The 18,268-nt window shown below is 48.5% G+C and overlaps 1 protein-coding gene across 1 annotated transcript in view; it reads left to right on the top strand.

Annotated features, from left to right (window-relative positions):
* The first annotated feature begins 777 nt into the window (after nucleotides 1-777).
* LOC101937411 (BTB/POZ domain-containing protein KCTD16-like) overlaps nucleotides 778-18,268 on the top strand; it is a 75,561-nt gene continuing 58,070 nt past the window's right edge. Inside the window, exon 1 of the mRNA XM_024111706.3 lies at nucleotides 778-2,901. Within this exon, the coding sequence (XP_023967474.2) occupies nucleotides 2,856-2,901 (46 nt within the window). The 5' untranslated portion in view covers nucleotides 778-2,855. The remainder of the gene's footprint in view (nucleotides 2,902-18,268) is intronic.

Consider the following 18,268-nt stretch of genomic DNA (forward strand, 5'->3'; position numbering starts at 1 on the left):
CCGGGGAGCTCACAAGCCACCCAGACAAAGGAAGGGTTAGTGTCCCCTTGTGCCGGTGTAGAACTGAGGCCCAGAGAGATTAAATCACGGGAAGGCTGAAGCAGAGCCAGGATTCATAGAGGTGGATATAAGGCAGAAGGGACCAGTAGATCATGCAGCGGGACCTCTTCTATAGTTGAGGAGGCCACCACCACAACCCAGCACCGGCCCCTGAAATCAAACCACAGAAAGGAGACCAGCCCCAGGAGACCAGACTGTTCTGTGCCACAGGCAGAGCAAAGGAGGGACTGAGAGATACCAGTGCCTGAGACCCCTGCAAGGCATGGAAAAAATGAAGTGAGAGAGACCCAAATAATCCTGGCAAGTTACTCACACCCCACACTGCAGAGGAAGGTGAAAACTCCCAAAGTTACTGCCAATCTGCCCTGGGGGGAAACTCCTTCTGGGCCCCCCACATGGCATGTGAGCAAGAACGAGGCAACCAAGCACCTGAGACAATAGTAGGTGCAATGCAGAGGCCTGGCCTGCCTCGTCCAATATCCCATCTCCAGCTGTAGTTATCCCTGGTGCTTCAAATTAAGGAGATTTTTCCAAAAGACCCTCTCAGAATACATTGGGGGTGGGCAAAATCCCTTCCTGACCCCCTGCAGGTGGCTGGCTGAAGCCCTGAAGCATGAACTTTAGGAACATAACACTTAAATGGGAAGTAAGCCCACCATCACAAGCAGCCCCCTCATACAATTGACTCCGTGTTCTGGGTCTCAGTCCAAAGGCGTCCTTCATGATGAAGGGACCTAGCATGGGTGGAGGGGCATAGGGACTCTAAGATACATGCCCTGGTCCATAACAGAGTCTATCACTCTAGATACTTCTGCGGCTCTCATTAGGGTAGTGTCTGGGCACCTCACAGTCAGTCCTGGACGTTCTCACAACTGCCTGATGAGGGAGGGAAGGATGGTCCTATTTACAGATGTGGGAACTGAAGCCCATAGTCAATTCAATGACCCGGCCAAGGTCACGTGTGACATTTGTGGCTGAGATGGGAATTGAACCCAGCTTCCCTGCATCCTAGCCCAATGGATGGGCCTCGTTATAATGCAGAGGGCTGGAGTCAAGCCTGCCAGGGAGTGGATGGCAGCACTGGCAGCTTCAGCAGAAGTTTGTGCCATGTGACAGCTCCTCTCTGCTCTGCTGAGGGACCACCCAGCCTAGCTTCTACCCTTCAGCTTCCCCCTCCAGGCAGCTGTAGGCCTTGGTTCCTATGCTGGTTATGCTGGGACAGCGCTGGGCGCCTGTGGCTGATTTATTCCTTTGCAAAGTCGGTTCATTCCTCCTCCTTGCCAGGTATTTGTCTGCGTCTGTTCCAAGGTAAACCTTGGGAACTGGCGGTCTGTTCTGCATCAACAAAACTTGGCCACGGCGGGGTCAGAGAGAGTTCAGCTGCAGCCTGACTTGCTTTCCCAACCGTATTTCCCAGACAATGTTGCGCACCAGGAAATAAATCTACACGAGCAGAGTTATTGCCAGCAGCAGGGCCGGGGAGCTCTGGGTCCAGTCCAGAGCAATACTGCGCCCTCTGCAAAACAGCCTCTCTGTCTCTGCCCCCAGCACAGTGACATTCTCGTGGGAGGAGACATTCTTATCAATGGTGGCACTGAACCTGGTCTGAGATTGGAGGGAGGGACTTATCCATTTATCAGAAGGATTTAAAGGGCTCAGACAGCCACTAAGATAACATCTGTACCCTGTGTTTTAACCTTTGGAAAACACAATGAGCCCTGTTGTCTCTGGCTTCTGCGTTCCAGACAGCAATCATGAAATTGCAGGTTGTCATTCTTGTTGGCCAGGAAGGTTTATTTTGAGAGAAGCCAAGTGTTCCAAGAAGGCACAATCCAAGAAAGCTGCTTTTCCTAGCAGGTTTCAGTGCTAGCTGAGCCCTTTGTAATCTGATGGCCTGAGTGCAAAGGTTGTCACAGATGGAATGGATTTTGTGGGTCTGCATATAATCCCCAGGAGACTGGTCACACATTGCAATGCTGACTGCTGACCTCCATGCCATTGGGAGTCTCTGTTTAGAGACAGAGTCCTGCGGGGTGGGTGGTTGCAGGTGAGGACTAAGGGGTATCAGCAGAGCCTGGTAGTGGAAAAGCAGAGGGCTGCACATCAGGACAAGGTGTACTGGCAGAGCTTTGGGGGCCCAGCACAGGAGAGCAGGGAGGAGATGCTGCAGAAGCGGCCCTAGCCATTTTGCTGGCCAGGGCAGAAAATGTTTCTCCCATCCCACCCATCCCAAGTGGCCAAGGAGCAGGGGAGCCAAGTGGCACAGCAGGTTGGCACCCAGGGTGACCACCCTGCTTGCCTGTCCCCTAGAACGAGCCCCCGGGTGCTGTGACTGAGGACTGAGCAGTGCCAGGTTTACAATGGCACCAGTGGCTCCATGGAGCTGAGCCCATGCTCAGAAGGGGCCCTGGCCTGCTCTGCTTGCACTGTGCCCCAAGACTCTGCTGGCTCCCCCCGCCCACCACTTGCTCCTCTCAGCCTGCCCACCAGCTGGCCGAGGGCTCCTCTCAACCCCCTGGCCGGACCCCAATGCACCTCCACCTCCGCCTCTGGGCAGTCTCTACTTCCCACCACCTGTGGGGCCCCACCTGTCTCCCCGGAGCTGTGCCACCTGGGATTGGTGCAGAAGCCTGGCCAGTCTCAGCCAGGTGTGTGGGTGGGGCAACAATGTGGAGGGCTTGGCTGGACCCCTCTAGGCAAGTGCGTCTTGAGGGACCCCAGCCAGGGCATGTCCTGGCCTGGCTGATCACGCCACTCCCGAGGGACTGGAGCGATTCCTGACCCTGGGACCAGCCATGGCTGCGCGGCCGGCTCAGCCCGGCAGACACAGTCACCTCCCAGGTGAGTGCGGCTGGGAAGCAGGGCTTAGGAGAGTATGGGGCGGGGGGTGCTGGGCTGTGAGGGGGCAGGGAAGATCAGTGTGTGTTGGGGCACTAGGGAGTGGGGGTTCTGTGTGGGGTGCTGGGCAGTTGTGGTGAGGCTTTGGGTAGGGGTGGTGGTGTGTAGGGTACTGTGCATTTGTGGGTGGGTCTGGGGGGACACTGGGAATAGTGGGTCCAGGGGGCCTTTGGGTGTTGGGCAGGGGAGGCTGTGTGGTGTGGCATGGACCTGCCCCCAAGGGGAAGGGGCATGCTGGCAGCACAGGGCCGGGCAGGCCACTGTGTGTCTGGCAACTGCCAGTTTGTAAATAGTGCCCTCGCACTGGGTGGAGCGATGCTTCCCTTGCTATGCCATGCCCTGTTGCTTCTGGCTGGCCCCTCGGTCCGGGGACTGACCTGCCTGCACCATGCTCCATTGCCTACATGGGGGCCCACAAATATGTTTGGCGCCAGGCCCACAAAAGGTTAATCTGGCCCTAGGACTGAGGGGTATGGGCAGAGCTGTATTGGAAGCCTGGTAGTGGAGTAGTAGTGCGGGCTGACCTCAGGATGAGGAGCATTGTGGAACACCAGGCAATGTTGTAGGTTAGTACTGAAGTGCATTGGCAGAGCTGTCTGAGGTCCTAGGAGCGAAATGATAGATGTTGGAGGATGCAGATAAGACCTGAGGTGCATTCACAGTTCTGCCAACCCTGAGTGTTCAAAATCGCAAGTCAGCTCCCCCAAAATACAAGATTGGCTTAAAAATCATGAGTTTTCAAAAGATATATTGGGTATGTTTTCTTTGCCTTCCGATTCTGAGCTTTGAAATTTACTGGGGTCATATTTTCATGCCTTTCTCTGAAACCTTGAGAGCTAGAAACTTCCTTATTTTTCAGAAGGAAAGCTGAGATTCCCTATCTATTCCCATGACTCCAGCAGCTGGGGATTTAAACACCAATTATTGCAAGATTCACAATAAAATCATGAGAGCTGGGGTTGTATGTGGCTGCTGATACTGGCTTCTCAGGGTATGCTGAAAGCCGGGACTATCATGAATTGGCAGAGCTGTGTGGGGGAGGCAGCTTGCATCCTTTGGCCCTGGCCCCTGCTGCTTGTCTGCATCACCTCGCTGGTTTGTGGCTCAGATCTAGATAAGGAGGTTAAAGGACAGAAGTGCCTGCCAAAGTGATGTTTCAGTTTCTGGAATCCACTCATCATGTGTGAGAATGGGAGTAACAAAGGAGAGCTGTTGGTCGGGACCCAATCTGGGAGGTGGAAGGTTTTGCTCTGGATCAGTGCTAGATAAATGTATATTTTTGGAAGGGAAATGTCAAAGGGAAGTGAGTTCTGATGGCAGCTAGACACGAATCAGAAAAGGGGAAGAGGACAAGGTTACGTCAGTGGTGAAAGGATACAGCGATCAGAGGGGCTGGGTGCTCAGAAGTTTCTCTATCCTGCTCAGTCTACCTCTTATGAAAAGCTCCGCTGTTTCTTTCTCACCCCTGTAATTCCTGTTGCTCCTAACACAACAGCCTTTTGTCCTATGCCCTGTACGACTCCCCGTCTTGTCTGATCAGTCCATGAGGGGGCTTAGCTTGGAAATCCTAGGAGAGAACGCTCAACCAAACCACACCTGCAACTGCGCACAGATGGAGAAATCTGAAGGCAGATCTGATTTGATAACTCTTCTGTGGGCCTCAGAAGGATACAGTGGTGTTAAATTGCACACAGCTGGTGATGGATATCTATGTAGGGTCTGTTTAACTGGACAAGAATTGTGCCCCCTTAAAACAGGCAGGGGTTAAACAGGGACCACCCCCTCCTGCTTGGTTAACTTTGCTTCATCTCTTTCCCTTGGGGTGGCACTTATATCTCAGCAGGAGGGAGTTAGTTTGCAGAGCTCCAAGGTGCGCCAGGCCCTGGAACTGGGGAGCCCTGCTGGTGTCCGTATTGATATTGCCAGCATTACTGAATAAATGGTGCTGCACGGCCCACGGCCCCCTCTTTCTGCAATGCATCACGCCAGGGTTTTTTTTGCTTAGGGTGATGTTTTCCATTCATCTTTCCTCTTTGTCAGACAGTCTGCGGTTTTCATGGCAGTGGGTCGGGAGGGAGGGAGGAAAGGGGAGAGAGAACTGCTGAAGTTGGCAGGGAGCCCTCCTGTTCTGCGGCGCTATGTGAAAAATGCCCTTTTGGCTCAGCAAGGCCTGGCTGGGCCTTTCCTGTCTCCGAGGAAACGGACGTGGCTGACTGTGGGTGCTCCGTCCCTAAGCGGGGGAGGGGGGGGACAATAGGAATCGTAGTAGTTACCTCCCTTTCTAAAGCACTTTCAGATCTGCTGCTGAAAAGCACAATATGAGAGCTAGGTTTTATTACAGAGTCCTTTCCAAAATGTCCCAAGGAAAAGCTTTCATATGGAGGCAACTTTCCCCCTCCATTTGTATTTCCAGTGCTGCTAACTCTCATGACTTAATGATGAGACTGGTACTATCTGTTGTATTTCTGAAAGTCCCAGCTCCTGGAGTCATGTGAATTCATGCAAAACTTAGCTTTCTTTTTGTTTTGTTTTTCTAATGTATGTTTCTAACCCTCGTGGTCCTGGATAAAAGCTTAGAAATGTGACTCCAGTGTGACCTAAAAGGTAAAAAAAAAAAAAAAATGACAAGCAATTAAATAAAAGGAACCCAAATGGGGTGTGTATTTAAATCTCAAGATTCTTAAGCCAGTCCTGTGACTTTTGAATTCTTGGGGTTGGCAATACTTTATTTTTAAAAACTTACGCTTATTTAGCTCTGGATTTGCCATCCTGAGCTTTCCCCTTTTTATTCCCAGAACGGAGCCCAGGGAGCGTGCAATGTATAGGAATTGGGAAGTATCCCTTTAAATAGTTTGGGAGCCCTTTAGTGGGCCTCACTGTGTGTTCTATTGCAGAAGTCTCCAGAGCCAAACAGAGCAACAGTGTGCATATGGGGCTAGGCCATGTGTGTTTGTCTGCTGCTAAACACAGGCTGTTTAGGGCATGGGGTTCTCCAGAGCTTGGAGCCCACCAGGCGTGTAGATCAACAGCCCTTCCCAGGCTGCTTCAGCCAGGCGAGGCAATAAGGCTCCCTGAGTGATGAGCTAACCCAGTGGTGAGTGTGTTACAGGTCCCCCTCTGTGCTGATCCACAGAGGATATGAGTTGTTGCAGTGCCAGTTCTGGCACTAATTCACACTGTAGCAGTTCATGTGGTGGTGCCCACTCCAATCCCACAGTGCCAGCCCAAAGGGTGGCAGCAGCGGCTGTATGAATCAATCGGAGGGCGAGAGAGAACCTCAAAGTTATTTTGTGTCCAGCAGCCTCCTTAAAGAATTCCTTTTATATTCATTGCAGCCAATCCCCATCCCATGTGCACCATGAGGGACACTGCAACACCATCAGGGTAGCAGGGCCTGGAGAGTCTATGGGGCAAGTGGGGGCGGGAGGGCAGGAGAAGGGCCTAAAGAATTCTCTGCACCTCCTTCGACTGCCCCATGTCTGTCTCTTGCTAGTTTGGTGTCACTAGCCCTTCCTGTAACTAACTGATGCTGATCAGTGCAAACCGTCTCAGTTTCCTGTAACGTGCCTGTGACAGGTCCCCCCGGGGTGCAACCTGGAACTGGGGTACCACTGAGCCCTCTGACCCACCAGCCTGGGCTCCTTCTCACACGTGCTGCTGTGACAAGTTGCAAAGCCCTCCAACCTTGCACTTTCACCAGCATTCACACAGGTAGGGACACACCCAGCTGCAGTCACATGAAGGCTTTCTAACTGCCAGCCTCCCAGCCTAGGACCCCAGAGCAGTACTGTCCTGCCTGGTGAAAATTTGGCCAGTATATGGGTTTAACACCTGGTCCTCCTCTCCCTCAATGTGAAGAGGACCATGTACACTTGTGGTAACCAAGCTGAGATTTTCCCCAGGGACCATAGGCAAAGGCACACTGTTTTGGATTAAAACATAAAATAAATTTATTAACTAGAAAGGGATAGATTTTAAGTAATAGCAAACAGCGCAAAGTAGATTACCTTTTAAAAAACAAAACCACAAACTGAGTTTAACATACTAGATAGGCAGGATATGAATTAGCAAATTCTCACCCTGAGTGATAAACAGGCTGGCAGATTCTTAAGGCACAAGCTGCCTTGGCTTTGCAGCTTGGATTTCTCAGATTTTCATACACAGGCTAGAAATCTCTTTGGCCTGGGACCATCACTTTCCCCCAGTTCAGTCTTTGTTCCTCAGGTGTCTCCAGGTGTGTTGTTGTAGGGAGAATGAGGTACCCACATGATGTCATTTTCCCCCTTTTATATCTTCTTCCCACTTGCTGGAAAGCTCTTTTGCTGTGACCTGGGTCAAACAGTTCCCATTGTGTAGTGCTATCTCTGAAAGGTTTCTGTTGTACACAGTTCCTGGGGTAATCCTTGTGCTTGTCTGCATTTCCTCAATAAGCCACTAACATTGTTTGGCCTTTTTACTGTTGTATCTGAAAGGCTGCTTGTGGGTGTTTTTCAGCCTCATAACATGTTTCAATAACACATACATAGCCAAACTTCATAACTTCACATACAATGAAAGCACATACAATCCAACCAGATATTAATGTCTAGCAGATCAAGACTTTTAAAATGATACCTCACAAGGCATACTTTGTACAAAACATATCCTAATTACATGACAGTAGTGAATATTGGGGTGCCAGGGTGTCACAGTGCCCACCCGTGTTTGCTTGCCCACAATGAGGTTTTACACATTCCACGTAGCCTGACTGGTGCAGGAGATTCCCAATGAGGTGTGGGGCTATCCCTGCCTAGGACTTCAGTCCTACCCCAGCATAGCAATCAGAAGTTGCTCCCACCCAGCACCAGGTGGGAAGGTCAGTCAGGGCCTCCGTCCAGCACTCAGGAAGTCGCTACTCCGAAAAGAGGCCATGGATGGAGGCTCTCGAGGAAGCAGCAGGCACAGATTCTAAATGGGGAAAACAGATTCGTAAACTGTCTACCTCTCCTGGTGTGGAGCAGGATGACCCTGACCCAGCACAATAAAGGGCCAGGGAGCAGGACAAGGGAGGGGCAGGATGGTACGGGAGTTTGCAAGGCGCCCCCAGCTAAGCATCTCCCTGCTTCTCTCCATGCTGATGGGTTATGTGGCACAGGGGTGTGGAGCCAGGGGGCAGAGCTGTGTGGGGAGCTGCTGTCTGGCGCGTTCTCCTCTCAGGGCTGTGGAACTAATAACTCCTGCTGCCCTGAGCAGCAGTAACTCCCGCTTGCTTGGCTGTGGGAAACAAAGAGGTGTGTGCTGGGGAGGATTGCTTAGCAAGCTCTCAGTGAGCAGCAGCACAGCACCTCTGCTGGGCAGTGCAGAGGCTGAGGGAGGACCTTGCAGACAGCCACCATGGCCTTCCCTGTGTGTCCCCACCCATCTCAGTCCAGTGCCTCAAAGCCTGGTCTCTGCACAGCTGTTAGTGCAGAGGGACAGTGGTTCCCCATGTGGCCTATTTGGAGCACACAGGGGAACAGGATGCCCTGCCTGGGCACAGAGGCTGAATTACCTCCCTAAGGCAGAGTCCCGCCAGGGCATGGCTCATGTTCACTGGCAGGGCAACTTGTGCTGTATGTGTCTCCTGAGTCCGTCAGCTTGGCACCTTATCCAGCACACAGAGTTAACTCCCCTTAAAAAGTGATTCAGTTCCTTCCTCCCCACAAATAACCTCAGTCTGGCTCCAGGCAGCTCCAGGATGGGAGCAGGCTCCAGCCTGCTGCCTGGGGAAGGTGTTTCTTGTAGCTTGATGTGCTATTCCCCGGGTGGTTCCACAAGGCCTGGGCTCCCTGCCAGTCTGCTGACAGCCAAATTGAATTACACCGGGTAGGATGTAAAGCAGGGCTAAATTTATACATTAAATGCTGAAGTTACACAAAGGCCCTGTCGGAAAGGTTCAGCTCCCCAGGGCAAGTCATGCAGAAGGATCTGCAGCATCCCTCCTCCCTGCCCCTGAAGGCTTGGAGTCTTCCCTATATGATACTTAAAACTGAAAGCCAGCCGGGCCTGTGGTTTGGAGCTATTCAGACACCTGCCGCATCATTTTGCAGGGATATTTTAAAAACTGAGGTCAGGAACTAACCACACCAGGCCCCACCCAGTTTGAGTGCATGAGCCACCCCCATGACTGTTTTGGATGCTCCCTAGCACAATATGTGGAATTGCTGATCTTATTGAACAGGAGGCATTTGTTAAACAAAACAACCTCGGCTACAGACTCAGGGCATGTCTCCACTGCAGCAGCTGTGCTGGTATAGCCCAGGCGCTTCCCACCTTGTCAGCAGGAGGTTTTTCCATTAATGTAGTTAATCTATCTCGCTGAGAGGCAGTAACTAGGTTGATCTAATTGTGAAGTGCAGACCAGGCATTATAGAAGTTTCCACATCATTTGGGTCCCCCCTTTGTCTCTCTTGTTGACCAGAGACCATGCCATGCATGGAATGCTACACTGAACAGGGAGACAGCTAGGACTAGATCTGCAAAGGGGAGTTAGGCTGAGCCTTTGAAGGTCTAACTTTAGGCACACTGCTGCCTAGTGGAATCCACAGCCCCGAGGTATTGTGCCAGAGAGAGGGTAAGAGTGACTTTCTAGTTAGTGGTTCGGGCATCCCCTTGGGCTGTGGCAAAGTCAGGTTTGAGTCCCCGCTCCCATATATTTAAGTAATTTTTACAAAGCGGAACAGCTTCACCAGGAGATTGAGAGTAACCCACTCTGGACTGTCCCTACAGCTTAGTGGTGAAGGCACTTAGCTAGGAGATCTGGGATCAGATCCCTGCTCCACATGAGGCAGAGTGTGGATTTGAACCAAGTCTTGCACCTGGCATGTGAGTGCGCTACTCACCATCCTACTGGATACAAGGGAAGACTCACCATCACCTCCGCTGTCTCAGCTCTTGCCATGTTCCACCCTCACAGCGTGTGCTCTGCCAGCGACACCCTTTCTCTGTCCTTGCCTCAGCACTGCTCCTCACCACGGCTTTCTCACCACCCAGTCCTCAGTCCAGTCCCCTTTAAAGCCTGGCTTCTTTGTGGTGCCCACTGGAAGTGAATTAATAGTGCTACAAAAAGTAATGCCAAGCTCCTCCCTCCTCAGGGTCTTGCACTGTGTCCTGCCTTTTTAGACTCCTTGGGGCTGGGCCAGGCCTGCGTTGTATTTTGTCAAGCCCTGGTCTGCATATAATAATTCTTACTCCTGCTCACATGGAAAGTCAGCCCTTGTGCTGGGCTTCTGTGAGAACAAGTCAAGGTAAAACTGCATTCAGTCTTAGGACAACCTTTCCTGCAGACATGGTTGCAGGCTGAGAGCAGATCTGGACTGATCAGGGGTTCTGCCCCATGCTGTATTTTTTTCAAGGCTGTTTTTAATTTTCTCTGTCTATTTTTCTTTGGAGCAGCATATAGATTCCAAAGACTGGGGCAAATTCTGCTGTAAGATAGACAGAGGATCTGCCTGTCCCCATGTCCCTCTATCTGTCCAACATCATCTATCCAGAATTTGGGCCTTTGAGTCAAAGGAACAAATTCAGCAATGGCACTAGAGAGTGCGATTACAACTCCTCTCAAATGAAGGTGTGCCAGTCTACACCTGGGTTGAATTTGAGCCACACTAAAAAACATAAAGTACCTCTGGGAAGTGAAGCTTTGCTTCAAGGGAAGGCGAAGGGTCAGTCCTGTGTAGGGTATTTGTAGGGGACAAACACATAGAGGCAGAAAAGTGACCCAGTGGGGTATTGGGAGCAATGGGAAAAGCCCTCCATCCTGACCTTCAGCAGCTCCCTGACCCACCAGCTGGAATGTTATAGTGGATTAGGCTGAGATCACCATGCTCATTTCACATGTGATCTAGTCCTAATATTAAATCAGGTCTGCACAAGTGAAAGGTTGACAGCAATATCCCTCCCGGCACTATTCCAGACATCAGTCCCAGGCTGTTATTTCATCACAGGTTGGGCCATGGACATGAACCCGTCAGCCTGCCCCTCTTCCACCTTCCAGAGGCTTGGGAAATCCAGCAGAGCCATGTTTGGATGATTAATATAATTTTATATCTGATTTGATACAAAATCCTGGGACGCTTTTAAAAAATAGAATAAAATCAAAACGGAGCCATTATTTAAATAATCCGTGGCTGAGAGCTCGGTGGCGGGGGATAGACGATTTAAAGGGATTGGACTCCTGCGCTGAAGCCTGCCGGACTGCAATTTTCTGATTAATTCTTCCACAAATAATGGGCAAAACATCCTGCCCCTGATCCTGCTGTCCCTGATGCTGGCTCCATGTGGGTGGAACGCCACTGACTGCAGTGGAGTTGCTGCCCATCTACACCAGGGTGGAGGAGAATCAGACCCTTGGGGTTTAACCAAATTGAGATTATCCTTCCATTGTAATTAAGGAGAAGCATATACTCAGCAGACAGAGTTCAGGCTGATGGGACAGCTCTTTAATTCCCAAGGGCTTTTGGCCAGGGGAGAGTTTCCCTTGAAGCTTCCCGCCACATCAAAGGCTTCTATGCCAGGTTTTCCTATTCTCTGGCTAAGCGGTGCTAGGCGTGGCCCCTTCCAGCCAGTAGGGGGCATTAGAGAGTGACGTGAGCATTGTCAGCACTTTCCCTGCCTGCTCATGCACGGAGTATGTTGTGTTGCCACCAAACTTGTGATCAGCCTGTGACTTTCGGAAAATGTATATCAAATGCAAATTTTCTGCCTTTCATAAACAGCTCTTAGAGCATGAGGAGCACAAGAACAAACTTACTGGTGAGCAGTGGCAGATTAGCCACTGGGCCAATGGGGGTCCGTGCCCAGGCGCCCCAGCCAATTGAGGGGCCCTGGAAAAATGGGCACCTCCATGCACTGACCCCATTTCCCCACTTGCTCTGGCCCAGGGACCAACAAAATCGTAATCCCGCCACTGCTGGTGAGGACTGTGTGCAATAGAAACTGTTGCTCTGTTTCACCCCATCATTCCCTTGCAAGTATTGGAAATAGGCTCTTTATTACATCCCCACCACCCTGTCTGTTCTGTGTACCTAGTACAACAAAATTCATGGCCATCTACAACTTCCCATTTGTCACCATTCTGCATACCACAGTCACTAAGAACATCACAGCAACAATGTGTGTGTGTGGGAGGGGGGGGACACTGATCTTCCTGCTCCAAAACACACATGCCTACCTTCTGAGCTAAAGGAGAATCTCCATTCACACTCATTATAGGCCCTAGGACACACAGTCAAATGCTTGATCCTCCAGCAGGGAATGGGATTGGTCAGTTCCATTCTTGTGGAAAGTCCCACTGAGTCCTTGGAGGGATGTCCATAAACCCTCATCAAATAAAATAGGCTTTTTAAAAATCGATCTTGCAGTGAATGTTTGATAGTGAAATTCTGCTATGTGAAGTCATCAATCTGTGTGAGAAATTCCTACTGAAGAGGTGGGGATAATAATAATTTAATCACTGCTCAGATGACATAACACACACTCTCGCAATGTATCTCCCGCTTCTTCCTCCACCCCCCAGACTGCTCATGATCTAATTAATGCTCCTCTTTGATAAGATGAACTCACCACTGAACATCCCTTGTAATTAAATTACATGTGAGTTATGTTAAAGGTGAACTGAAAAGCTTTCCAGCAAAATGAATAAACAAATAGAGATTAAGAGTCGCAGCCTATCCAGAAATGATACACAGGGAGGGAGACCTAAAACTGCAAATAATGACATTAGCAAACAAAATAGGAAGGAACATAGGATTTGTGAAACAGGAACAGACAAATGGCCCGTCTAGTCTAGTATCCTGTCTCTGACAGTGGCCAATACCAGATGCTTTGGAGAAAGATGCGAGAAAGCCCTACAAAATAACTGACAATTTTGCAATAAGGGGCCTGTGGGGAGAGTTCTATCTACTCCCAGGCAGTTAGTGATTGGCTAGTGTCCCAAAGCACCCTTAGAAAATGTTATCCTATCTAATGTAATTCTAGGTATTGGGCCAGATGCTCAGCTGGTGTGAATCAGTGAAGCTCCATGGAGCTAGACGGAATTACACAAGTGGCAGAGCTGGCCCTCTCTTAGTACTAGTTATACAAATGTCTACTCTTTTGTTGAATTCTACTGGGCTTGCTGCCTTGTGTCAGTGAGTTCCACAGGTTAACTGTGCCTTGTATATGGGATTTCCTTTAGCCATTTGAAATGTGTTGCCTTTCAGTTTCACTGAATATCCCCTTGCTTGTGTATTAAGAAAGAAGGTAAATAGGAGCCCCCACATTTTTTAACTACTGCGGAAAAGTTAGATGAGGCTGTCCAGGCCTCTTTAAGAGGAAGCAGGCCCAGCCCAACTGTGCCTAGTTGATTTTCTGCAATGGGGACTGAAGAGAAGACACCTGGCCTACCTAAAGGGTCAGGCAGTGGTTGGGAAAGAGAGGTGGGAAGGGGCGGCTGGGATTTGGGGGAAGATCTTGAGAGACAGTGATCTAGCTGTTGGAGTTTTCCCAGGGAGCAGTAGTGGAGAGCTGCTGGGGGAAGAGAGCTGGGAAAGCTCCAGGCCAGGAGGGCAGTGCGGGGAAGTTTGCCCACTGGTTTCTCTGAGCCCAGAAAGAAGGAAGGTTTGAGGGAATAGTCATGAGCTGGGGGCAGAACCCAGGAGGGACTAAGAGCTTAAGCCCCGGGTGGGTGGGCCTTGGTTATTTTGCATCTTCATTAAGCCAGCGTGGGTGGATGATGTTTATTCTGTGCTTTTTGTTTGGGCTATGAGGTCAGCTGGGGGCCACCAGAGAGTAACCTGCAAACCTGCCCGCTCTGATTGAAGAGGGAGTCTGAAGAAGAGCCTGGTTTTGATATTATGGTGATGGGCAACACCTGGTGACTTTGGGAGCATTTATGATAATAAATTAGCTGGCAGCAATGGCATTATTGACCTAAAAATTCGAGGGACCATGCTGAGGCTGGGATGCCTGCGAGGTCACCTCTAGTCATGAGGGGCACTGCAATTTTAAAATCAAGATGGGATGTTTTGGTAAAAGATCTGCTCTAGGAATTATTGTGGGGAAGTTCTCTGGCTGCACAGGAGGTCAGACTAGTTGATTATAATGGTCCCCTCTGGCCTTGAAATCTACGAATATATAAAGAGATAGGTATTATTAGATGTCTTTTAACTCTCTCTTTAATTATTGTTTCAATTAACGTACTAGACACAGTATAAGGCTTAGTGATTTCCCAGATCACCCCTAGCAAAGAGATACATGACACTTTTTGCTCTCAAGTACTCTCCGTATAGAGCCTAATTTTCATTGCATATTTTTGTTAGCAGTTCAGCCTCTTCTTTGGGACTCATCTCAGAAGGGACTTACAGTGACCTTCAACCCCTCCCAAAGCTGAAGTTATCTGTCCCAGCTCTGACTAGCCCTGAACTGCATGGGCCAGTTCACCGCAGAAACAACGTATACTCCAAATGCATAGCTTTGTATGTAATCAAAGGATCAAAGACCTTCTCAGCTGCAGTGTGGCAGCCATGATGGGCCTAGTGAGAAAGGTGGAAGAACCCGATGGAGTATTTGGTGATATTGGACTTTTGAAAGGAGATCCAGTATAAATAACCTTAAGAATCAATGCGGAACCAGACTGTGTATGTACATCTCTCAGGATTCCTGTCCCATTACTTCATAGAGTGGAAACTGAGTTAAAGAAAATGAAGTGGATTGGCATAATTGAGAAAATCTCTGAGACAGCAGCATGGTGGGCCTCAATGGTACCAGTTATAAAGAAAAATGGAAAAATATGAATCTCTGTGGATCTTAAGATTTAATGAAGCAGTCGCAAGATAAAAATATATCCTCCCAACAATGGATGACTTCCTCCCCAAAGTAGGAGGAGCTACAGTATTCTCCAAGCTGGATGCTCTGAGCAGATTCTGGAAAAAATTCCTTTAGCCAAAGTAAGTGCTAAACTGACTATATTTATCACACTCTTTGGGAGATTTTGCTTTCAAAGATCATCTTTTGGGATTCCCAGTGCTCCTGAAAGTTTCCAAAGAAAGATGGCAAATCTGCTAACAAACACAAATGGAGTTGTAGGTTTTCATGGATGATATCGATCTTTGATGGATATTGATCTTTGGAACACAACAAAACCCTCAGCGAAGTCCTAAGCCTAATCAGTCGGTCTGGACTGAAGCGAAACAAGGAAAAATGCATTTTCCGTCTACCCCAAATTGAGTTTCTGAGACAGACAATAAACAAAGATGGAATCCATTCTAGCTCTGAGAAAGTAAAAGCAATTAGAGAATTGAATGCACCAACTAATGTACCAGAACTGAGACATATACTAGGGATGGTAAATTACCTTAGTTGATATCTACAAGGCCTTTCTACAGTGACAAAACCACTGAATGAACTGTTAAAGTCCAACACATAGTCACACACACAGACACAGAAAAACAACATGCACAGATTGAAAAGGAGTGCCCGGTGAGCATATAGGCGTCTGAGAACTTTTATAGATATCTTTGTGAACTGGATTCATTTACACGGATAAAAGACCATAAACTGCTTGTAACCTTCATCAACAGAAAAGACTTGGATCCAACACCACTGAGATACCAACGTCTATTGCAAAGGTTAATGCAATTTAACCCAATTGCTCAGTATGTTCCTGGGAAAAAATCAGTTAGAAGCTGTCGCTCTGTCATGGAGCACAGCATCGCACTCAACTTCCCATGAGCCTGAAGATGATGTAAAGGCATATGTGGATGCTGTGGACACATACAGAAAAAAGACTGCTCCAGCTACAAAAAGCAACCTCAACAGACACGGAACTTCAGGAGGTTCTAAGTTACATTGGCCCAAGTATCTAAAGGACACTAAGGAAGTGACAAGAGACTACTTTGCAGTGCATGGACAATTAAGCAAGTCAAATGGACTCGTGATTAAAGTCATTACATCATAATTCCGAATGAAATGAGAGAAGAAACCCTAAACCACAACCATGAAGGGCATCAAGGAGTAACTAAATGCTGTGAAAAGCAACAGAGAGTCCTGTGGCACCTTTAAGACTAACAGATGTATTGGAGCATAAACTTTCGTGGGTGAATACCCACTTTGTCAGACGCATGTAATGGAAATTTCCAGAGGCAGGTATAAATATGCAGGCAAGAATCAATGGGTCAACCAGTCAGTGTGGTGGCCGGACATCAGCAAGGTCATAAAGTATCTGCATGTGAATATTGCAGAACTAACAGACCAACACAACATAAAGTACCTTTAATAACAACACCTCTACCAGGCAGACCTTGGACGAGACTAGCTGCACATTTGATGCGAATTCAGAGGACATCATTATCTGGTGGTTGTGGACTATTTTTCCAGGTATATAGAAATAGTGATCTTGAAAGATGTCACTTGTGCAGTGTTACTGAAAAGCTGAAGTGCATTTTTGCTTACTTTGGTATTCCAAAACAACTGTTAATGGTCAATGGACCACAATTCACTGCATCAGAATTTAAGTCCTTCCAAATGAAATATGATTTTGATTTTATTACTAGCAGCCTACATTACCCACAAGCGAATGGAGAGGCTGAGAGAGCTCTATGGACACCCAAGAAAATCCTACAGCAAGAAGATCAATTCCTTGCTCTTCTGAGTTACAGATCAACACCAATAGCAGCTAGGATATAGTCCAGCACAACTCCTGAGGAGGAGACAACTCAGAACTACTGATCCAACTTTGGAAAAGAACCTATTTCCAAGTGGCCAGACATGAAGAGAGTAGCCAAAATGGATAAAAGGGCTAAAAAAAGCTTATGAAAATTTTTGCAACAGATGTCAATCAGAGAATTAACCGGTCTCAAACCTGGTCATCGTATTCACGTCAAATTGGCTAGAGAAAATGGATGGACAACTCCAGCGGTCATAAAGAAAAATAATTTTATGCCCAGATCATATGTGATTGAGACCGACAATGAAGAGCTCAACAGAAACTGTCGACATCTACAGTTTGTTCCTCAGAAAGAACAATCAACCGAGCAAATTCCAGAGTTGGTGAATGAAGAACAAGAAGACTCAAGAATTCCAACCCAACTACAGCCAGTTGATACAACTAATGGAGAGCCAGATGACCAAGTTGTTATACGTTCGGGTCGTGTAATTAGAAAATCAGTACGATTCAGAGACACTTGGCAGACTGATCTGTACTGAACTTCAAAGACCCTGTGATAGTGTAACTATTGTAAATGGCAGGAATGTAGAACTTAAAGGGGCAGTGTAATGGAATGTTAAACTGTAATATACTGATGGCACTGTGTGTAAAATACCTGCTTTAAACAAACCTCAGCCATGCCTGGCAGAGCCTTGAAGGATCTTACGATGAATACATCAGGTGGTGTAAGCAAGCTCTGTTGCCAGTACAGATCTGGTACAGGAACAGGACCCTTTCTTCTGGGGCGGAATTCTGCAATTCACCCACTCTCAGACCAGGACCTGGGTCACAGCCCCCTGGATACCAACCGTGACTAATTCACCAGGTCCATGTGGGTTTCCCTTTGGGAGTTTGTGACAGCAGCTGATTAAAATGATTCAAAACCAACTACTTCCGAACAAAGCAGCATTTATTCTTTCATCCAACGGTACAAAGCATGCAGGGCCAAAGTATAAAACAAAAAGTCCTACGTGCATATTTGCTTATTTAACCTTAACCTCTGTGTCCATAGCTCAGGCAGGCCTGGATTGTTATTTTCCATCTCTGAATTGGGCACACTGCTGCCTGCAGCCTGATCCCTCTCTAGGAGTATGGTTTCCCAGGCTGTCAGCTTTTTCACTGCCGCGTCCTCTGTAGCCTCTCCTAGTTCACCCAAACCCTTTCCCTCTTGTATGCGCTTTTATCCTAGGCTTAGCACTGGGACAGGTAACCCATCCTAACCCGGATGGAGCCATATTGGTAGTTTCTCCCTTCACTGCTATCTGAACTCCTCTGAAGCTTTGTTTAGTCTGCAGAAGAGAAGAATGAGGGGGGATCTGATAGCTGCTTTCAACTACCTGAAGGGGGGTTTCAAAAAGGATGGATCTAGACTGTTCTCAGTGGTAGCAGATGACAGAACAAGGAGTAATGGTCTCAAGTTGCAGTTGGGGTGGTTTAGGTTGGATATTAGGAAAAACTTTTTCACTAGGAGGGTGGTGAAGCACTGGAATGGGTTACCTAGGGAGGTGGTGGAATCTCCTTCCTTAGAGGTTTTTAAGGTCAGGATTGACAAAGCCCTGGCTGGGATGATTTCGTTGGGAATTGGTCCTGCTTTGAGCAGGGGATTGG

This window comes from Chrysemys picta, chromosome 9 (genome assembly GCF_011386835.1).
Source record: "Chrysemys picta bellii isolate R12L10 chromosome 9, ASM1138683v2, whole genome shotgun sequence".
In the NCBI taxonomy this organism is placed as follows: domain Eukaryota; kingdom Metazoa; phylum Chordata; order Testudines; family Emydidae; genus Chrysemys; species Chrysemys picta.